The 24,266-nt window shown below is 45.3% G+C and overlaps 1 protein-coding gene across 1 annotated transcript in view; it reads left to right on the top strand.

Moving 5' to 3' along the window:
• Positions 1-24,266, top strand: part of LOC137437503 (coatomer subunit zeta-1-like) — a 101,870-nt gene that overhangs the window by 72,807 nt on the left and 4,797 nt on the right. Inside the window, exon 7 of the mRNA XM_078766924.1 lies at positions 11,325-11,376. Within this exon, the coding sequence (XP_078623050.1) occupies positions 11,325-11,376 (52 nt within the window). The remainder of the gene's footprint in view (positions 1-11,324; positions 11,377-24,266) is intronic.

A 24,266-nucleotide genomic window follows, 5' to 3' on the forward strand; every position in this document is an offset into this window, starting at 1 on the left:
AAATATAGGAGCTTCTAATACTTCTAGCTAGGCCTAGCCCTAGACAATAGTCTGGAGGCAGTGGTGTAGGGATTGTTATGTGATGGCAATACTGTTAGCTACTCTCTAAACCAACATCATCCCTATCTTGTTTTTGACCTTTTTTAGACTGTAGTTAGTCATCCCTACATTGCCTTTTTAATGAAGCATAAATTTTTTTATTCACTTGTTTCTGCAATTTTTTACAATGTGGAATAACGCAATGTGGAATAATGGTACGAACTCAGAGGATACCCAATCTTGGACCAAAAGTGCCAAGATATCTTCATCAGAAATGTCAAACACTGCACATGTTCCTATATTGTCTTACGTAACCCTGACTGTATCTTGCAGCTCTGTCTTATTGCTCATTTCTCAAAGAGTAATGTCTTCATCCAGCCTCAGGCCACACAAGGACCTGCACTTAGAAATGCCCAAAATAACTGGTGGTTTCCCTCTAACCAATAGGGCGGAGCCTCTCAAGGAATTTATGCACGGCGGACATGTGAAAGATACTCTCGTGGGTTTTACTGTTTTGTTCACTTGAAGTGTCAATGAAAATTATACACTTGAAATGCAAATGTCCTCGATAAACTACTATGAGATTAGATGACGAAAAGATACTCCAACCTTTGTTTTGTATTAGTGAGTGGGGCCGACATTTTTTTTGTCCGCATCATCCGGATGTTCGTACGTAGAGTCGACAGTGCCAACGCACTCTCTAATAATAGTTTTGTAAAATTAACTTCAATGAAGAACTTTATCAAGACAAGATATAAGTATTTATCTGTGGTATCCAAATCCTGGTTCTGAGAAATCAGAAGACCTCGGTAATACTTGAGTAGATTCTCAATACATCACTATATAAAAATACATCACTATATATCATCAGAAAGACTTAGTCAAACACACTGTACACGTGACCAGCTTTCTTATCTGCGCATGCGCATAGCAAGGTTCAGGGTTGATCAAGTAAGAGTGGGGAAGGGCGTGGCCTTGCCAAACTACGATGGCGTTGGTTGAGTACGAGAGAACACGCTCTCAGAGAGTATCTGTAAAACTGTATAACTGGACAAACAAATTATAACAAAGGATTCTGCACCAAGTGAAACTCCAGTCATTGCCATTGAGAGAGGCCCAGCTCAGAAATACACACCGTCTGAATAATTATTATATTTGAGTAGATGATGTTCTACTACTGATTTACAAATGGTGTCGTACAAACTTTATAGACGTGCTCACCGGTGGCGTACTGAGGGTGTCTGGCATAATTTTTAATTTTTTAAAAAATAACACAATTGTTCCACCTCAACCCCTGCTTCCACCTCCCTCTCCCAAATCCCCAACCCCAGTCGCCATAGGTAATACTAATAGGGCATGGACATAAGGAAACTAGGATCTTTATATTTAAATATCAATTAATTGACCATTGACAACTCCAGGTGATGCAGTATGCCAAACAAAGATGAAAGGATCACTAAATGTCAGTTCAAATATTTATTAAACTAGGGGACCGTTGGTTCATTGGACCAAATTTTAATTGGGGACTTTTGGGTGTTTGTTTGGGGACTTTTGGGTGTTTGGGGACTTTTGGGTGTTTGTTTGGGGACTTTTGGGTGTTTGGGACTTTTTGGTCCTCGTGGACTTTTGGGTGATCTGGCTCTTTTCAGTCAACAAGGACTTTTGGGTCCTTGGGGACTTCTCGGTGATTTGGGTCTTCGGGGACTTTTGGGTCATCTGGGTCCTTTGGGGGGAGGGGGGGGGGGTGGTCTTTTTGGTCAAGTGTTTAGAGGTCTTCCAAGGTCTAAGACTCTAAGGGGTCTCAGCAGTCTAAAGGGTTAAAGGTACATTTGAATAGTACGTAATTAATTAATAGACGTGAAAAAGTATGACGCACGCACGCACGCACACACCTCCATTTATAGTTGATTCAATTCCCGTGGATTCCTTGTTTAGGCCACGGAGGCCATGCTATTTATAACTCCGTGGTTCAGGCTGTTTATACGACGCCATCAGTGATGCGCCAACGTAACAAATCTGGCGCCGAGAAACCGTGACTTGAGATGGTTTATTGATCACGTGGTTTGCTTTTGCCTTGACCCGTGATCACGGAGGGATCGTGATCACGTGTCCCGTGTGCGGTGTATAACACTGGTACCTCGCTATTATTTTATTTTCATAAATGTAACTGAAAAACAAGGCATTTCCCGAAACATGATATTTCTGCTGAGATTATTTGATCCCACTTAACATTATCACGCATAACGCCGAGATGGAGGCAAATGTGTCTAACGGCTCCGCCCGCATCAAGCTGATTGACAGTCATAGCCTCGCCTACCCCAGTCCCATTACTTTACATAGGAATGTCGTTGTCCTTACATTTCGAGGAATCCTTCCCAGGAATGACCGGGCAGGGGTGGTATACACGGTCCCTATGTTTGTGGGGCTGAATATATTGGGGAGACAGGGAGAACATTGAGACAACGGGTCAATGAGCATCGCAAGGCCTTCGAGTGCAACTATCCAAAGAGATCTGCCATTGCCAAACATGGTCTGAAGGCTGGCCATGTTCTGCAATGGGATAATGCCAGCATTTTGGGTGCAACCCCCAGTAAACAAAGAAGGGGGATTTTGGAGGCATGGCATGTGGAGGAGTCTGTTGTGTGTCTCACAGAGGAGGTGCTTGACTTACCACTGGCGTTTGTCCCTCTCATGCAGAAACGTACCAGAGAAACTGCGTCACCAAGCATATAAGTTATTACCTCGGTTGCGGTCACTTGGGTATACATTCTCTCTTTAGGTTTGCGAAATATCCGTTTAGCTTGATTCGTTTAAATTACCATCACTTGAAGCAAATAATCATGTTTTGTATGTGTTTCATTGATTTATTTGAATTATGTTACATTTTGTTTGATTCAACATGTGATTTAACGGTTGTTTTGATGTAATATCCCAATGTGTGGTTTCAGTTGGTTCAACGGTTTTGTTTTGATTTACGGTTTAAATTTGAAGGGCACGAGTTGTTCCAGAACGGTATTGATTGGTGGTTTTGATGTCCCAATCCCCCCCCACCCCCCCTTTCTCCCTTATATAAGGGAGGGTATAAAATTGTTTTTCTTTACTCTTGAGAAAGGTCAGTGGATGCACGTTTATCCGTGTTGCTGATCGAAACGTCGAGCAGTTGTTTATTTTGCTCATTAAAGGTTGGAGAACTCAAGATGGATTCATTTGACATACAGTGCATTCAGAAAGTATTCAGACCCCTTCACTTTTTTCACATTTTGTTATGTTGCAGCCTTATGCTGAAATCGTTTAAATTCATTTTTCCCTCATCAATCTACACTCAATACCCCATAATGACAAAGAGAAAACAGGATTTTAGAAAGTTTTGCAAGTTTATTAAAAAGAAAAAACTGAAATATCACATTTCCATAAGTATTTAGACCCTTTGCTATGACACTTGAAATTTAGCTCGGGTGCCTCCTATTTCTCTTGATCATCTTTGAGATGTTTCTACACCTTGATTGGAGTCCACCTGTGGTAAATTCAATTGATTGGACATGATTTGGAAAGGCACACACCTGTCTATATAAGGTCTCACAGCTGACAATGCGTATCAGAGCAAAATCCAAGCCATGAGGTCGAAGGAGCTGCCTGCAGTGCTCAGAGACAGGATTGCGTCGAGGCACAGATCTGGGGAAGCCTACAAAAAAATCTCTGCTGCATTGAAGGTTCCCAAGAGCAGAGTGGCCACCATAATTCTTAAATGGAAGAAGTTTGGAACAACCAGGACTCTTCCTAGAGCTGGCCACCCGGCCAAACTGAGCAATCGGGGGAGAAGGGCCTCGGTAAGAGAGGTGACCAAGAACTCGATGGTCACTCTGGCTGAGCTCCAGAGATCCTGTGTGGAGATGGGAGAAACTTCCAGAAGGACAACCATCACTGCAACACCCCATCAATCTGAGCTTTATGGCAGGGTGGCCAGACGGAAGCCAAACAGTTCAATCTTGGTTTCATCAGACCTCAGAATCTTGTTTCTCACAGTCTGAGAGTCCTTTAGGTGCTTTTTTACAAACTCCAAGCGGACTTTCATGTGTCTTTCACTGAGGAGAGACTTCCGTCTGGCATAACTTTTTGTACCATTCATACCATTTGTCGCGTGCTTGGCTCAGTTAACACCGAGCGTCACCACGGATGAATCGAGCTTTAATGAGGCGTTATCCAATTCTATGGCGGATCATACACGGGTCGGCGGATTGGGGGAAATGCCGCGGCTTACCTTTCCGGCCCCGACGATGTCTTCTCCCTTTGGAAATTAACTCAAACCGAGGCGGAGGTAAAATGTACAACAATAAATATTTATTAACAGAACTGAGAACAAGGAAACGCGATGGAAGAAACTAAATTCTAAATTGGGACGTCCCCACACCAGACTTCAGATACGAAACAATGGGCGAGGATGAATAAAATAAATGTCGTCGTGTTGTGGAATGTGGTGCGTCTTATCTGTCTGTCGTCCAGGCCCCAAACTCGCGTCCGGATGCGGCTCCGTGCTTGGCGGGAAGGAGGCCTCAGTCCCCTTCGTTCACGCGCTCCGCTGATCAGCGCATGCCACCCGGCAGGCCCCGCTCCCACGGTCGTCACTCCACCGTCTTTCGTCCAGCAGGCAAATTCGGATCGTAAAGGAAGAGGTCCAAACGGAGACGAAAATTACGGGCAGAAGGGAGGTTCGGGTAGAAGGGATGTTCGGGCAGGACGAATCCAGGAACGAGAAGGCCAAGGGAAGAAGAGAGAAAATGCCGGCGAGCGAGCGGTTTTACTGGCGGTCTTCTGACAGCTCTTCCCCTCCAACCAGTGCGTCGCTTTTAACCTTCCCGAATCTTCTGATCTCATCCGTCCCCTCCGATTGGCCGAGCACTTGGCGCCCTCCTCACATGCCATTGGTCGGTGGCCAACCACAAGTCCTTCTTTACTCTCCAATCATGGGGAAGCTCTCTGCTCTTCCTTTGACCAATCGCACGTCCTCCCCTACTCTGCCAATCGGTGTGGTGTTTGTTGCTCGCCCCTCCACTGGCCAATCACTAGTTCTCCTGGGTGTGGCTCCCAGCTGGCCCGGTCAATGTGTGAAAGCCATGGTGTACCACTGCGCGGCCACCGCCTGCTTGTCTTTCCGGTCAGTTCTTATGGTCAGTCATTGTAATAATAATAATAATACATTTATTTTGTATAGCACTTTTCAAGAAACCCAAAGACACTTTAACATGGTACATAAAACAAAGACAAAAGAGACAAAAATACATAATTAAAAAAACCAAACGGAAAGAAAGGAGAAGGAGAAGAGACGATCAGGGGTTGAATGCGGTGTTGAACAGGTGTGTCTTGAGTGATGATTTGAATGTGGTGAGTGAGGAGGAGTCTCTGATGGTTTGCGGTAGTGAGTTCCAGAGTGTGGGAGCAGCGATGGAGAAGGCCCTGTCCCCCCAGGATCTGAGTTTAGTCCGGATGGGGGGGACGGGGGGGGGGGACAGGAGGTTAGCAGCAGCAGGGCGGAGGGTGCGTGTGGGAGTGTGTCTGGGGAGGAGGTTAGTCAGGTAGGGTGGGGCCAGGTTATGAAGGGCTTTGTAGGTCAGAAGGAGGATTTTGTACTGGATTCTCTGGGAGATGGGGAGCCAGTGGAGCTTGTGAAGGACGGGAGTGATGTGGTCCCGGGCCCGGGAGTGGGTGAGTAGATGGGCAGCGGAGTTCTGAATGTATTGAAGTTTATTGATGATATTTGAGGGTGAACCATAGAGGAGGCTGTTGCAGTAGTCCAGACAGGAAGTGATGAAGGCGTGCATGAGGGTTTCTGCAGCTGTGGAGGAGAGGGATGGACGGAGACAGGCAATGTTTTTTAGATGAAAGAAGGCTGTCTTGGTGATCTGTTTAGTGCGTTTGTCGAAGGAGAGGGTTTGGTCAAAGATGATGCCAAGATATAAGGGGATTTAATTGTAAGGGGGGGATTTAATTAATGTGTGCACGAAGGGCCTATCTAATGTCTACAAGAGTGCGTTGCCATAAGGGACACAGGTATGATCACCAGGTCTGACACACAGGGGAATTATCTTCGTCCCTACAACTATTTAACACACGAACATCCTTGTATGATCACAGGTATACACTTGATCCGACAAACCGGGCTAAACACAGAACTTATTACAGGTGAGGTTCCCTATCACGACAGCTGGACATCTACCTATGCAGATATACCTGGATCTAGATATTCCCCCCTACCCCAAATTCATAACAATATGTCCACTCTTCTTCTGACCAATACTTCCACCACTTCTCCTGATCTCCCTGTCATTGTCCCTACATTCCATGGCCCAAACCTCAGAAACCGATCTCCACGTGGGGCATCAGACGTTTTGTCGTCATAAATGGAGTGCTTTCCACCCTTGCTTCGATCGGGTTCCCCACCTTGATTTTTGAGGACCTTGACAGGGTACTTCGGGCTGTATCCTGCCCATATGTAATTGTAATTGTCATGGTTCCCTTTTTGAGGCAATGTTTTATGGCCGGATGCCCTTCCTGGCGCCAACCCTTTTAATCGCCTCTTACATACCATTACAGTATATATTCAGTCAGAACACACGTATATATATATATATATATATATGTATATATATATACAGACTTGGCATTTAATATGGAATATTTTTTTTGTGGGGGTGAACTTACTTTTCAAGATGTCTTAGAACCAAAAGTTCATTGGAATTATGTTGAAGTTATTCTAGATTTTGTTAATGTGACCTTTAAAAGAAACAAAAACCACATTTGACATTTCGAAACAAATAAATTGATCCTTGAAAGTGATGTAAACTGATATCGAACTCAATTCATGGACAGTACTGTGTTAAACTTCTGTACGTTTTCCAGAAGTATCTCTTTATTTTGCACATTAGCCAAAATTTTTTTTAACAAAAACAAAAGTTAAGTTACGACTGGAATTGCAGACAGTAGAATTGCAGTTCAGTACTTCGTGTAACCCCCACAAGCATTCAGGAGAGCACGTACACGTTGAGGCATGCTGTTCACGAGATTTGCCAAGGCTTGGGCAGGAATCGCTTGCCATGCAGTGACAATAGCCTGCTGCAATTCACGCACAGAGTTCGGCTGCTGGTCCAAGTGGTCGATTTGACGCGTTAATTCTGTCCACAAGTTCTCTATCGGATTCATATCCGGGGACATGGCAGGCCACTCCATATGCTCTACACCACGGTCAGCAAGAAAGTGTTGGATCATGCGAGCACGATGAGGCCGTGCATTGTCATCTTGGAAGACAAAGTTTCCTCGAAAGGCTGCACGAGCAAATGGAAGCAATGTTTCTTCCAAAATGGCCCTGTACTTGAACTGGTTCAGGTTTCCATTCAGAACAACCAGGTCAGTTTTGCCCCCTGCGTGAAAAGCAGCACAAACGGTCACCCCACCACCTCCAGCTTGGACTCTTGGCACTATACAATCTTCGTTGTGGGCTTCATGCACTTGTCTGCGCACTCGGACGCAGCCATCTTGACGATAGGCCAGAAATCTAGACTCGTCACTGAAGATCACGTGATTCCAGTGTCCTGGCTGCCATTGACGGTGCTCTCTGGCCCACTGCAATCGGCGCTGGCGGTTTTGTCTGGTCAGGCGTGGCTTTCTCAGGGGACGCCTGGCATGATAGCCTGCTTGAACCAGTCGTTAGCTGACTAGCCTTCTGGATACAGGCACATTTGTCAGTTGCTGCCACTCAGCCCTAAGCCGATTAGCTGACTTGGTACGGCCATTGCGGACTAACCGGTGCAGCTGGCGATCATCCCTCCTTGTGGTTCTGCGGGGACGTCCTGGCCTCGGTATTGGAGTAGGGACACCCCTCTGAGCATTTCGTTTCAGGATCTTTGACACCTGACATTGAGTGATGCCATACTGCCGAGCAATAGCACGCTGTTTCATGCCGTAATTTCGTAAAGCCACCACTCCATGACAAACAGCATTGTCGAGTTGACGGACCATCTCCAAAGGAAGCGGCAATAACTTTTGGAGACGTGCAGCAGTTGTTTTCCACTAATACAGAACGCAACAACCCTTGTATACCCGACTGTGAAGCCAATCATCAAATGCACCTGTCCGTACATTTTGCCACGCCACCTGTGATATAATCCTGTTGTTGACTTCTTGCTGCGACAGACAATCAGTGACATAGTTCTTTTAAGAAATAAATCACCAAAGTGCAAAAGAAACTCACCAGATTGATATACTGAGTTAAGAAAGTAAACCCAAGTCAAGTAAAAAAAATATTCCATATTAAATGCCAAGTCTGTATATATATATATACACACACATATATTTATATATACTAGGGCGTGCCCGTACGTGGGTGCAAAAAAACATGCGTGCAAACAACAACAACAACAAAAAAACTTTGAAACCACGTGGCAGTAACGACCACAGAACCCCCCCCTCTATTTACATGAAATGGTTTGGTCCATTCGCAAAGCCAAAGCGAACGGCTTGCGAGTACGGTAGAACCCCCCCCCCCCCCCTCTATTTACATGAAATGGTTTGGTCCATTCGCAAAGCCAAAGCGAACGGCTTGCGAGTACGGTGACCATACCTTGGGAACCACTTGTCCGATTAATTTCAAACCTTGAAAAGGCACATCCTCGGGTCCCCAGCAATATACCTGGCAAGTTTCAAGTATATCGGACCCGTGGTTGTCGAGAAACAGCGGTCACAGACAAACACACATACACACACACATACACACAGAGATTACTGGAATTATAGATACTAGGGCATGCCCGTACTATATATATGTATATATAAAATTATATCCCCCCCCCTCTATTTACATGAAATGGTTTGGTCCAAAGCGAACGGCTTGCGAGTACGGTGACAATCCCCCCCCCTCTATTTACATGAAATGGTTTGGTCCAAAGCGAACGGCTTGCGAGTACGGTGACAATCCCCCCCCTCTATTTACATGAAATGGTTTGGTCCAAAGCGAACGGCTTGCGGAGTTTGGTAAAGAAATCGCCATAGCGTGCACAAACGCGCAGGAAAGCGAAAGAATCGCAAATTAGTTTTAATTAGTTTTAAAACATAGTTTAACGCCAACATAGTTTGCCAACGTGAAATAAATGAATACGCTCTCAAATGTGCCGTCCGAGGCAGAGTCTGTTCGCCACGTTCGGCACACGTGATAACTCGCTGCTCTCTGATTGGTTGAATCGTTTTTTGGACATAGCTCGGTAACTACTTGTCCGATTAATATGAAACCTTGAAAAGGCACATCCTCGGGTCCCCAGCAATATACCTGGCAAGTTTCAAGTATATCGGACCCGTGGTTGTCGAGAAACAGCGGTCACAGACAAACACACAGACATACACACATACACACACACAGATATTACTGGAATTATATATATATATATATATATATATATATATATATATATATATATATATATATATATATATACTAATCCACACCCACCATTCCCCCCCCCCCCCCCCCCTTCCCTCACTCCAGGAGAAATCAGGCATGATCAAAGATACCTATGTTAATTTGACTCTTTCGAATCCAAGCGTTTATTAAAGACCTGGAGGGAGAAGAGGGATTGAAGAGACATGCAGGGATACGGTGTACCTATTCTAAACTGGGGTACACACCGGGATATATTGAAAGAAATGCCAGTAACAAAAGAATGCATGATAAAACTAATATCCTAAATGGAGTGCCCCCAAGCAGACTCGTATACAACACAAGGGGATAATAAAAGAACGAAAGCAAAAATGTAGTGTACTCAGCTTCGAGCGGCTCTTGAACCCCGTCGGGAATCGTCACAGCCCCCGCGTCCTTGCGTGGGAAGGGATGCCTTGGTGCGCAGTTAGTGCGCGGGAAAACAGGCCTTACCGAGCCGTTCTTTAACTCCAGCCGCACTCGTCCTCCCCATCTGCTTCACACAGCACCCAGCCGACGCACAGCCAGAACCGACGAGCAAAGGTAAGGACAACGCGGTCGCTCTAACCGATGAAACCCAGGAATAAAGACAAAATGCGCAACTGCGTCCACCTTCCACGAACACCAACCAGGAAGCGAGAGGGTGTGGTGTGTGAATGCCACTGCCTAGAGCAAGCCTGAACTCCAACTTCACATGAGGACCCAACACAAGAGAACACCGTATAGGTGACCGTTTGCTTTTGGATCCAGACGCAGAGAGAGAGTCGTACATGCGACCATTCACTTTAAATGTCCCTGGCGCAAGAGCGATAATGAATCTGACCGCTCGTCATGAAATCCCAACGCAAGAGCCTGTAGCTGCGACTGTTTGTCACCAAAGCCAGGACGCAAGAGGCAGAAAATGTCGGAACATAGTCTTTTGTTCTCGAGGCTCTTGTGTCATCTGACGATGTCCACGCATGCTCCTATCGGCGAGTGCCATCTCATCGCTCTATGGTACCGGACCAATCACTGCTCTTCGGGTCGTGGCCTCACGGATCTGCCTGCTTGATGTTGCGATGTGGCGGCTGGCGGCACCAGCGTTATTGTTCAATGTCCTGTTCCGGTTACTTTTATTGGGTGTTTATTTTAGGTGTGGAGTGCATGGCGTGTGTGGTGTGTCATATATGGATGACACCAAAGGTGGATGGAGGTTATGTTGTCACCCCTGTCTGTCTGTCCGTTTGTGAACAAGATATCTCAAAATGTTGTGGACGGATTCGTACAAAATTTGGCAGAGATGTAGTGTATGTGACAAGGACGAAATGATTATATTTTGGTGAAGATCCGGATCCGGCTCGTATAATTTTTAAGTGATTCTTCACCATTGGGAGATGAGGCCAAAAACGATACGAAGCAGGATATCTCAAAAAGTTATGGACGGATGATTTTGATTAAATGTGATTCTGTATTAGGATTTTCTGGTCTACTCTAGGATACAAAACGTAAACTGTTCATCTGGTGGAGGTATGCCCTCTATTGAGTGCCGTTCTAGTTTCTTATTGCTGTATTAGCTTCCTGTATTGTTTTTAAATATCTGTCTGCGGTAATGTGGAATGTTTTGCTTTCATTACATCTGTTTCACATGTTCAGCGTATGACAGTTTCCTTTCTGGCCCACAACCTGCAACATGTGATGCATATGTCATGGGCTAGATACTAGACCTTTTGCTTTGTTCTTCTACAGCCATAACAACCTATACCTTGGTGTTTTGTTAAGGGTTCACTTGAGGTCACAATAATTTTACCTTTGGTGTGCTTGTGCTGTCCTTGTGTGGTCTCTTCAGGGTGATTTTGGAGAGTGACCCCAATCAAGTTGTACAAAGGATGGCATTGAGGGTAAGTTTTACAATTTGTTTATTTTGATGCCAACACTGTCACCTGAACTTTATTCATTTTTTTTTTTTTTTCTACTTCGTGTTTTGTTCAGTTTATTATTATTATTATTCTGGCATTTTCTTGGTAAAATTGTTTGTTTTAGACTTTCCTTTAAAGCTTTCAAAAAGAGTATTATGCATTTCTACAACCCACGTCTCCTACACTTCTGCAGCCTGAATCTGGTGATGCAGCCTACGGTTTTGTTTTGTTTGACATCCTGTCGAACAAGGTACCTGGTAAATGAGCCTGGTGCACGAAACCAAAACCTGCTGCTCTGTGTAGGCAAAAGGATGCTGCTCATGCATGTGGGTTTGAGCATCCCTGTGCGGCTGGGTACACACGACATGCAGTATAAAAACACCGCATGCTTTGGCTGCGGTGGTTGATCATTTTAAAATGCTGAACGATAACGGAACTAAAACTGTGTGTTGTGTTGCTTGGTTGATATTCACTTTGCTAACCCGAATGTTGCTAAAGCCTTTTCAGAAGTACTACCAGGGTACCGGTCTCCGACGGGATCATAGATGTCTCGCCTCAAATGAGCAACTTTTTGAAGTGCGTGAATTCCTGTTGGTGGAAACAGGAATTTAACATGTGATTATGTTCACATGTTTACCTTTATAGACAATGTCGGTCCGCTCAGAAGAAAAACTATCGTTGGTGATTAAAAATGTATGTCCTGCACGGCACGATACTTGCGAAATCCAAATAAACAATAGTTGCCATGGAAACGAATTTGGAAAATTTGACATGTCAAGTGTTTTACCTGATGGAATGTGCATAACAGATTTGGTTGATCATGTTATAATTGCCGCCTAATATGTGTTTTACACGTTTTGGATGGCATTGACATTTGACCAATTTTGACCAGAATTTGTACACATATACTACACATTCGTACAAATAAGCAATGTAACTTTCAATCTGGTATCTTGAAAAATTCCTCAGGTTTGGCCATAAAAATAAATCACAAAAAAATCCCATTTGATTATCATGTTGTGACATTGTTGTCATGGACACCGCTTTGTCCGTTTGCCGCGTGGGACTTGTTCTGTACCTCACGTTGGACTTTTTCTGTTGGCCACGTCGGACATTTCTCTTTGCCAAGTGAGACAATTTGTTATGCTACCAACCAAGATGGGCAGAACAAGAAGAGACAGAGGAAATAGATTGATCAATTATATTTTTCACCCTCTTATCTTGGTACTGAGGCAGTTTAACAATGGGGGGCCTTTTGATTATAGCTGGTGGCATTCAAGTGTTGCTGCAGAAGGCCCTCTGACAGAAGGTCTTCGGGGGTCTAAGGGTTATAATGGGATCCACAGGATTGACAGGTTTTTAGGGTCAACATTGTCTTAGGGTTATGAGGGTCTAAATTAAATGGTCTTATGTGTCGAAAGGGTCTTATAGGGGCTTGGGATGTTAGGAGTCTAGAGGGTATTTAATGGTCTTAGGGATATAAAGGGTTTTAGGATGATAAAAGGTCTTTTTATTTTAATTTTTAATTTTTTTGGATACAGAATCGAGGCTCGTTTGAGAGCCAACACTTTGAACATGAAAACATACAATGAAGGGAGGGGGAGGGAGATGGAAGCACACAAGCACAACAACAGCAGAGAACAAGGACGTCAGTAGATCTGTGGAAGGGGGAGGGCTGGGGAGGTGGGAGGGGTACACAGTATAAAGCAAATGAACATTACGAGGAATTTCACTACGAGGAATTTCAGGAAAGAAGTTGGGGATTGAAAGAAGCGGATTTGTGGTGTTTTAACGGGGGTGAAAAAAGATCAAGGTTTTGTATGGAGGAAGACAAGAGATGGTGTTGAACAGCTGTTCTAAAGACCTGGAGGGAGAAGAGGGATTGAAGAGAGTGTGGGAGTTTGTTCCAGAGGTGGGAGAAAAGAGGAATGAAAGAGTGAAGGTGAGCAGAGATGTCTTGATTTTGGCAGTTTCAGCAGAAGAGGGTTGCTGGCAGATCTTGTGTGACCTGTAGGAATATTTGGGGGAGCAAGGCCGGAGAGGAGTCTGTAGAAGACAGAATGACCACCAACCTGCAGAGAGAGAGAGAGCGAGACTGACTGTTTCTTCCTTTTATTACAAGAGTACAGAAAATCAGTTATGTTCAGTCATAAAGAAACAAAACACAATATAAATGGTCTCAAGGAAAAGTTATTATCAAATCATCATCATCAAGTGTGCATATGACATCATTAAAAAACCAACTTTTCTTTAAAACATGTTAAATTCTTGTTCATTTTTAAAAAACGGTATTCTAGCTTTAGTCTTGCATTTACAAGAGCCTTAAGGGTGAGCAGTACATCATATGACGAGTCAGAAGCGTTTCCCATTTTTTTCTTCCTGGATTTATAAATTGCAAACTTGGCCTGGCCAATTAAAAAATTCATTAAAACCACATTTCTAAGGGAAGACGGTCATAAAACACCATAAATAAAAACATTGTGATTGAAGAGGGAACCAAGCTTCACAAAGCGTTCCTGAAGGAATGTAAAAAGAGGTTGCAATCGTTCACACTCAAGGTATATATGCGGTAGGGTTTCAATGGATGCACAGAAAGGGAATAGATTAGAGTTAGCAGTAGAAAACCGGTTCAGTAAAACATTATAAGGTAAAATCCAGTGTACAAGTTTCCATTGAATATCTCCAACATACTTTGGAGTAGGCAAGAGATAAAAACTTCGCCAATTGGGGCAATTGGGTGGTATTGGGGGTAAAACATCCCGCCATCGAAGCCTCGGGTGCTCAGAAAATGTTTTTGCGTATAAAATTTTAACGTACGCGTTGTACAAAGTTTTCTTTGGAAAGGCGGGAAGGGATAATGCAGTATCATCAGGGCTGTTCAGGCCAGGGGACAGATTAGGTGGCGGGCTGAAGACTAGGAGTTTGGGGAAGTCACCCGCTGTTTCCTCGGGGGAAGGGCCAAGTTCCTCGCAGGTATTACGATACGTTGTGGATATCCCTTGAAGGAACCGAGAGATGATCCTGACAGATTTTATTCCGGTTTTTTGTGCCACAGCGGCAGCACTCAGCCGGCAGCTCCCAGACTCTGTCATGAGGTCTTTCACTCGCAGCAGCTTGGCATCAACAAAACGTTGAACGAGTCCCCTATTTATTCAAGCTGTTTTCCAGGAAGGGGTTGTAGCATAGGGGCTCATTCAACAACATTTCCATGTTGTATGTTGCCATTTCACGGGAAAAGGACAGGGCTTGCCAGGCGTTCATCACCCCTTGGTAAAAGGTGGGCAGCAAGGATGAATCGATTTGATGAGGGTTTATCAAGAAAAGTTCTCGGTCGTAACCCAGCTTGCATGTAAGCTGCAATATGCAGTTAGCCAGAGGCCTCCAGAGTAGGGCTTCATCTCCATATACAAGTTGGCGCACGATATGAAGCCGGAAGACCATAATCCGGCTGCGGATATCAATAAGACCTTGGCCACCTTCAGTGAGTGGTAAGTATGCCACGGGGGGTTGGAGCCAGTGTTTCCCGCTCCAGAAAAAGTCGACAATGCTCTATTGCAGTGTAATAAGAAGGCTCCCGGGCGGTTGTAGGCATATCATCTTATGCCATAGCATAGAGGCGACAAGATTGTTAATGACGAGAGTTCTTCCGCGGTACGAAAGTTGAAAAAGAAGTCCTTTCCAGCGGGCCAGTTTTGCCATTACCTTGTGCAGTAATCCCACCCAGTTCTGCTGCTCAAAGGTGTTGTCTCTGAGGAAAATACCGAGGTATTTAATGCCACTTTTCTGCCAGTTCACTCCTCCTGGTAGGACAATTGGCGGGCAATCTCCAGGTCCTATCCAAAGGGCTTCACTCTTCTTCCAGTTTACCTGGCCTGAACAAGCCTGACAATATGTTTTTAGTGCCTGAGCCACCGCAGTGACGTCAGCACTATTTTTTATATAAATACAGACATCATCTGCATAGGCAGAGACTTTTAGCGGTGTGGTAAGAATTGATCCAGTGAAGCCAGAAATGTGCGTACGTAATTGGAGCAGAAGAGGTTCGATGGCAAGAGAGTATAAAAGTCCAGATAGCGGGCAACCTTGCCGTACTCCCCGTTGTACAGCAATGGGGCTACACAATACTTGATTAATTTTAAGAACACTGGATATATTACAATACAAAAGTTTAACGTACGAGATAAAAATAGGTCCAAACCCAAAATTCTCTAAAACTCTAAAAAGGTACATGTGGTCAATACAGTCAAAGGCTTTTCCTTGGTCAATAAAAAACAGACCAACATTCATATTAAAATTGTTACAAAACCGAATGGTATCACGGATAAGAAAGATATTATTAAAAATAGTACGTCCAGGAATACAAAAGGATTGATGTTCTCCTATTAGTACATTCATAAAAGGTTTCATTCGATTAGACAAGGCTTTGGCTAAAATTTTATAATCCGTACATAAAACAGAAATAGGACGCCAGTTCTCTATAAGTTGAGTGTCCGCTTTCTTAGGAATTAAGGTGGTGACTGCTCTCCGGCAACTCCACGGCAGTTGTCCATCCTCTAAACATTCATTCAATACCTGCAGTAGGTGAGGTCCAATGGCGTCCCAAAAAAACTGGAAAAATTCACTAGTCAGCCCATCCAGTCCAGGGGCTTTATCAGGTTCCAAGGCCTTCAAGGCAGCGGTGAGCTCAGGTAACCTAAGAGGATCCTCCAACTGCTGCTTCTGATCCTCCGCCAATGTTGGAAGGTTAGAAACAAGTTCCGATATTGCATCCTGGTTAATGTCATGCCGCATAAACCGTTGTTTAAAATGTTTCCGGGCACATTCCCTGATTCTGCCATCTTCATAAAGGAGTTCCCCATCATGGAGCAAGCGTGTAATCATTGACGAAGAGGCCCCCCTTTTAAGGCTGAAGAAGAATTTGGTTGGAGCATCAAGGTCGTGTATGTACCTCATCTTCAGGCGCAATAAAGCATTTTGTGCTCGCCTTTCGGATATGGAATTCAGCAAGGCCGTTTTTCCATGGATTTGTTGCCTCATTCCCTGGTAGCTCACACTTGCAGTTCCCTGAAGCTGTTCCTGTAATTCCAGGATTTCATCTTCAAGTAAGGTTGTGGTTTTTCTTTCCTCTTGAACACCATACGCACGATATTGTTGGCAGAACAGTCTGATGTGCGTTTTGGCATTATCCCACCATTGTCCGAGGTTTGAGAAATTCCCTTGGGAGGCAACCAGAATATTCCAAATTTCCGGAAAAATGTCCTTAAAGGTACTATCATCAAGTAAGTTGTTATTAAATTTCCAAAAAGCACTCGTGTTTCGGGCAGGGGGCAGAAATTTTGAGAAATGTTGCGCTGTGGTCCGAGAATCCTGATGGGCAAATTTTGGATGACAGAACGAGGCGTTCAAGTGGAGGATTAATATAAAACTTGTCCAAGCGAGCAAGTACAATATTACCCTGAATACATCGACACCATGTGTATTGCCTGATTGATGGGTGCTGTACCCACCATATATCTGTCAAATTCATTTGTTTTAAAAATTTGGTGAGAGGGATTGTGGAGGCAGGATGGGGCTCTGCACTGTTCCTGTCTAGTTGGGGTTGGAGGGTGCAGTTAAAATCTCCACCAATACAAACATGATTGTCTTGGTTTTTTAGGGCGTTTTGGCTGTCGAGGGACGTTAGGTGTGTCCCAAGGTCATTAAAAAAAACTCGCCGAGCTACAGGCGTACTTGGGGCATAGATATTAAAAATAGTATAGAATTTTCCACAGTAGTGGAATTCTAGGGATGCTAGGGATCCCTTGTGTATTTCGTCGAATTTAAGCGATGAAGGCGAAAAGGAGGGGCTAAGAATTATTGCGACACCGCCTTTGCGGGAGTCACCGTTACTAAAGAAGGACAGGCCGGGGAAGAGCCTACACCACTCTGCGACACAGCAGTCGTTGGCATGGGTCTCTTGTAAGAGGGCAATGTCAACTTTCTTCTGTAATAAAAAATCCCTTACTTGAACTTTACGGACAGAGCTACATCCTCCGTTAATATTCAAGCTACAAATGGAAAAACTCATTACAGCTATAAGGAGGAGTGACCACCACTCAATTTTTTGATAGCAGTTCATTCTTAGCTTTTTGCAACCACTTCTTTAAACGGTGACGTTGGGAGGAATTGAAATTAAAAACGTGGGGCCGTTTTACCATCAGTCTAGCGGAATGTATAAAATCAGGTAGCTCCGGAAAAAAGGTTTCTATAACAACATTCCTTTTTCGGAATGTGTCCTTAAGAAACCTTTTTATCTCGGAGGGAGGGATTGGAGGGATTTCTTCTTCCTTAAGGCTACCACATTCACTAACAGAGTCATCTATATCAGATGGCTCAGATGGTGTGTCACACTGGTTTTCATCATTTATCTCCTCACCGTCATCACATCCCTCCACGTTATCGGATGGGGCATAGTCCATAGAGGGAGGGGACGGGGAGGGAGAGAAATGAGCCATCTTCAGGGGAGGGGGGGGGGGGGGGTACTAATTTTTGCGGTTCAAACATATCAGTTTCTAGGTCAGTAGACAAGGGCGAGGATTCATCCACATCTATGTCCTCCAATACCGAGAAACGATTTTCTGTGACGAGGGACAAATCTAGGCCAGAGAGGAGGGGCTGTCGGTTTTCAGTTGTAGGTTTTTTAAAGAGATGACCGTTTTCATCTGTTGTTTGCAGATGTCTTTTTCCTTTTGGGCAGACTAATTGAAACTCGTCCTGGTTAGTGGGAAGAGATTGCAAGGGTTTGGGGGGAGGGGGGGGGGAGGGAGGACGTGATCATCGGGAGGGGATTCCCATCGGCTACCACGGCGAGAGAGGTAGGATCAGTTATAGCAGGCAACAAGCTGTGATTGGACGATGTCGCCTGGGGGGTGAGATCTATCGTTAACAGGAGATGGCTGCAATTAGATCCTTCAGTAGAGGGAGGGGCCCCTGTTTCAAGGGGAGGGGAAGGGGGTACGGCGGGGGGGTTTGGATTGGTGGTAAGAGGGCTTGGGTCGGTGGTGGACAGATTGGGATCAGTGGTGGTAAGGCTTGGGTCGATGGTGGGAAGGTTCGGGTCGGTGGTGGGAGGGCTTGGTTCGGCGGCGGGAAGGCTTGGTTCGGTGGTGGGAAGGTTTGGTTCGGTGGTGGGAAGGCTTGGGTCGGTGGTGGGAAGGCTTGGGTCGGTGGTGGAAGGGTTTGGATCGGTGGTGGGAAGGTGGGGGGGTTGCTTATTCCCGGTTCGGAGGGGAGGTTGCACTTGTGGAGAATTCTCTTTTCGGGGGCAGTCATGCTTAACATGCCCAAATTGTCCGCAGCCAAAACATTTTAGAACGTTGGTGGACACGTACACTGTATATTCGTTCTGTTGATGTTTTAATTTTATTATAAGGTTTAAATCCTTCTGGGAATTTTTTAAAATCATAAACACTTGCCGCCGGAATGAAACCACGTGCCTTAAATCGTTGTTTCGAGACCCGAAGGGAATCATGGAGATACGAGACACGATGGTACCGTATCGGGACAATTCTTTAATTCGTACATCGTCGGATACAAATGGGGGGCAATTTGATATCACGACTTTTATCGCTGGGCTATCTAGTGGGGAAATCATTACAAATAAATCTGGATCGATTGTCAAACCCTGTTCGACAATTTGTGGGACACAATCCACGTCGGACAAAAAAATAACGATCCGCTTGTTCATCCGCGAAGCGGCAACAACCTTGTCGATCCCGACAACACGACCGGTTGCGAGGACAACGTCCTCGACACTAACCTCACGTTCCGGAGGTACACAAAAGAACCCGTGCTTACGGGTCAGGCTCTGAAAGGCCGTAAATCGAGATAGTGCAGCTGCCATGCTGGAACAGCTGCACTTACAACCCCTCCCCAACTCGGGGAGGGTGAATATATAATACAATCTTCCCTACCCGAACTCCGGGAATGGGAAGCAATCAGACCTCTCCGATTTCCCTAACTTCGGAAAAGGGAGGCAACAAAACAAACTGAAGGAAAGATAAACGAAAGGAAAAAAGGAAATAGAGGTTTAAGATGAAGGAGCAAACACCGATCGGGCGACGCCCAAAAACGGCGAACCCTTACCAGCGATCACCCTGTGCTCTCCGGCTCTCTCTCCCATCTCAACGTATATGGGAATCACCAGGAAGACTCCACGAACAGGCAGAAGGACACAGAGGGGGGGAACGGGGTGGGGAAGGGAGCAACAACACAGAGCACTCACAGGCCTCCACAAGCAGACGCCATGACAGTACAACCAGCATACAAACGGCCAGGAGAGAGAGAGAGAGAGAGAGAGACTGACTGTTTCTTCCTTTTATTACAAGAGTACAAAAAATCAGTAATGTTCAGTCATAAAGAAAAAAAACACAATAAAAATGGTCTCAAGGAAAAATTATTATCAAATCATCATCATCAAGTGTGCATATGACATCATTCTCACATTGAAAGTCAGTGAGCTCTTCAGTACGGCCCATTCTACTGCCGTTGTTTGTCAATGGAGATTGCATGGCTGTGTGCTTGATTATATATACCTGACAGCAATGAGTGTTGCTGAAATAGCCAAATCCACTAATTAGAAGGGGTGTCCGCATACTTTTGGTCATATAGTGTATGTCAAGGGAGACGGCTCTGATTTCCTGTTTGTCATTGAGGACCTCCATCCATTGTTGAGACAGCAGAAGCCTACCACTCTGGACATACAGCATCTGTTTTTGCATCTTTTTGTGTGAAGCGGTAATGTTGGCTGATTTCCAAGCAGATGGCAGATGACCTTGAGCAAGAGAAAGAGTGAAGAGAACAGAGAGAAGGTGAGATAGAGCAGCGGAGCAGGATTTTAGGACCCGTGGGCTGATGCCGTGTGGTCCAGTTGCAGAATCAGAGTCGAGGGTTGACAAAAACTTCTCCACATTGTCAGGAGAGAAGGACACAGAGTCCAGGAGCAGTTGGGTTCGACTGGGAAAGGTGGGTACAGGGAGAGATGGGTTCGGGACACAAGATTTTGAGGCAAACACAGAGTTGAGGCATTCGGCTTTTTCATGTGCAGTGTCAGCTGTGTAGCCGTTTGAGGTAAGGGAGGGGATGGAAGGGGAACAAACACCAGAAACTGATTTTACCAGAAGCCACCAGGATTTGGAGGAGGGAGACAGGTTTGAGAATTCAGTCTTGAGACAACAACAAACAACAACAGGCATTTTAAGGCCATTTTCCATGCTAGAGTGGGGGTAGCCTTGCGGTCCCCATGGCAATCTTCTCCATTTTGCCCTATTTTCTGCATCTCCACTAGTTGACCCCCTTGCCTGCATTTCTTCTTCCACCACCTTTAGCCAAGTCTTTCTCGGTCTTCCCCATCCTCTATTTCCTTCAACATTCATTTCCATCACTTTTCTCAACCAGTTACTTTCATCCTTCCTCAACACATGACCAAACCATCTCAACCTGTTTCTCTTCACAGCATCCATCACAGGCTCTATTCCCATCATCTTTCGCAATTTATCATTTGTCTTCCTCTCTCTCAACGATACTCCACACATCCACCGAACCATTCGCAATTTCCACCCTTTCCAGCCTTCGTTGCTGCTCTACGTTCATTACCCATGTCTCGCTCCCATAAATCATAACACTTCTCACACATGCAGCATTCACCTTTCCCTTCAGCTTCAACGACACTCCCCTCCTTGTCAGCACGCCACTCAGTTCCCGAAACTTCTTCCATGCACATCTCACTCAAGCAACCGTTGCCGAGTCTGATCCACCTTCTCCATTCAGCATGTCTCCGAGGTAGTAAAATGTTTCACACCTTCCAGCTTCATGCTGTCTCCAAGATCCAACTCAACATTTCCTCCATCTGCAGCTCCCTCTGTACACACCCTACACTTGAATGTAGCTGCCACACTGGTTAATGACCCTCTCAGACCACTACATTTTTGATGAACCCACTCAGCACACATTGTGCATTGAATGGAGTTCACTCCGACACCCTTCCTGCACACAGCACACGGCCACTTCCCAGTTCTTTCCACCTCACCACATGCTTTACCACTTGCCATCACCTTCGTTTTTCCGATATTCACCTTCAGACCTTAGGGTAGGGAAACCTCAAGGTACCAGGCCGCACACGTGGTACGAACAGAAAACGATTAATTACAAACAAGTTTGCACGAACTACCAACCAAGGCTAACTAGAAACACACAGTAACACACACACACAATAAAATAACGAGTGGAAATTTGACAGACATGAATGGAAAAATACTTAACTTTGATGGCGTGAAGAGCTTGAAGGAGTCTTCTTCGCTGGAGGAACCAGAAGTGGAAGTGAGGGGTTATTAAAGTCTTAGGGTTACAAAGGGCTTCAGTGGTCTTAAGATTCTTGAGGGTCTTGAGGATTTCAAAGGGTCTTGGGAGTCATAAGGGTCTTTGTTGTCTTATAGGGTCCTGAAAGGTCTTCGGAATCTTAAAGGATGTTCAGGGTCGTTGGGTTATAAAGGCTTTTAAGGATCGTAAAGGGCCTTAGCAATATTAAGGGTCTTGGAGGGGACTTCAGGGGATCTTAAGGGCCTTAGGGATCTTGAAGGGTCTTGGAGGAGGGGGGGGGGGGGGGGGTCCTTAAAGGCTCTAAATGGTCTTCGAGTATCAAGGGTCTTCTGGCTGTCAAGGGGTGTAAAGGTATAGAGGGGTCTGGAAATAGCACGCACGCATGGACACACTGACATAAGTTTGGCTGCTTTTTATAGTACAGTATAGATCCATCACTTGCTCGTCATGTTGCACCTTCGGCTGATATTGTGAGCTCACCACGAATGATTGCCAGCGTTTTTTTTTGTTTGTTTTTTTTTTGTTTTTTTTTTGTATACAACATCGAGGCTCGTGAAAGAGCTAACATTAATCACACAAAAAGACAAACCGACACACAAAACACAAAAAACAAGGGGAGCAGCAGACAAGATGGGGAGAGAGGGGGAAGGACACAAAAGAGAGGGGGAAGAGGGGGAAGGACACAAACACAACATTTGAGAGCAGGGACATCGGGAGGACTTGGGGGGAGGTGGGAGAGGAATAAAACATATGAACTCTCTGGGTGGAATAAAACATATGAATAAAACATATGAAGGACTCTGGGGTGAATTACCGGGGGTAGAAAAGATCAAGGTTTTCGATGGGGGAAGATAAGAGATGGTGGTGAACAGCTGTTTTAAAGACCTGGAGGGAGGAGTGGGATTGAAGGGAGTGGGGGAGTTTGTTCCAGAGGCGGGAGAAAAGGGGAATGAAAGAGTGAAGGTGAGCAGAGAGCCTAGACTTTGGCAGTTTAACCATAAGAGGGTTGCAGGCAGATCTTGTGCGACCTGAAGGAATATTGGGGGGACAGAGCACAGAGAGAGCTGGGGGAGCAAGGCCGGAGAGGAGTCGGTAGAAGACAGAAAGACCACCAACCTGCCTGCAGTGAGTGAGTGAAAGGCCCTCGGTGTTGACTACATCGCAGGAGATTCCAATGATTCTGAAAGCTTTGGCCTCAACAGCGTGAAGCCGAGCAAGGTGTGAGGCAGGAGCACCAGCCCAGAGGGGGGAACAGTATTCCATTGAGCTGCGGATGAAAGCCTTGTATGTGGTGAGGAGCTCAGGTGTGCCAAGGAAGGACTTCGCACGACGGAGGATGCCCAGTCGGCGACTGGCTTTGGAGGCCAGCTTGGAAATGTGGTTTTCCCAAGAAAGATCATGGCAGATAGTGAGACCCAAAAGCTTGAGCGACAGAACTTCTTGGAGAGGATTGTTGAGAAAGTAGATGGGAGGGTTGTCCAGTCGGTCCTTTCGGAGAGACATTGTAAGAGTGTGAGATTTGTCAGGATTGAAAGACATGTTCCACTTGTTTGACCAGTCTGTGATTTTGACCAGGTCTGCAGAGAGTGAGGAGGCTGCAGACTGCCGATCTGAGGGATGAGGAATGGAGCGACAGAGAGTAGAGTCGTCAGCAAAGAGATAGAGAGGATTTTCAAGAGAGTCAGAGAGATCATTGATGAAGACCAGAAAAAGCACAGGGCCCAGAACACTACCTTGGGGAACTCCAGCCTGAACAGGAAGAGGAGATGAGAGAAACCCATTCAGGGCCACACGTTGACTACGACCAGAGAGGAAGTCCGCCAGCCATGCGTGGAGATTTTGAGATATCCTGCTCCTTTAGCCAAGCGTTATCCTTTAGCCAATGGCAGCAGCTTCTCATGTAACCCCCCATAGAATTACGCCCGGATTTTAGCAGTAGGGGAAGGGAGGGTTATTGATTATATTCAAGGAGAGAGTGTGATGTGAGATGGCGCGAGTTCTGGACCCTCTAGGAGGCTAACAGCCACGGTGGGTGCGTATTTTATAAGTGAGAGAGAGCTACCAGGTGAGGGCTGTTTTGTGAGTGCTCCTCGACTTGCATCATGTGCGTCGTTTGTAAAATGGCATGCGTTATTTATTGCGTCGCCTCAAGTTGTGTGCATGTAAGAGAGACTCATTAGGACATTGCCATTAAAGTACAAAATATAATGGAAATTTTTATCGTTAATATTTATTTCTGGCATGTGATAAAGGGTGCCACTGGACAAACCACCTGGATGTCTTGCAGACAGAGGAAATTGTTGGTGTGTGTGTCTGTGTCTGTTTCTGTGTCTGTGTCTTCATACAACATAATCGAGTTTTGCAGCTTTTCCTTTCACAAGTTCTTTTTCTGCTTGAAGTTGAGGAGTAAGGTGGGCAGAGGGAGGAAGGAAGATACAGAAGTGATCACCTGGTTTACGGATGTGAGGGATTGGCACCAGTTGATGTTATTGTTGCCTCCGCTACCGAAGGTGGAC

Source organism: Myxine glutinosa, chromosome 12 (genome assembly GCF_964187855.1).
Source record: "Myxine glutinosa chromosome 12, kmMyxGlut1.1, whole genome shotgun sequence".
In the NCBI taxonomy this organism is placed as follows: domain Eukaryota; kingdom Metazoa; phylum Chordata; class Myxini; order Myxiniformes; family Myxinidae; genus Myxine; species Myxine glutinosa.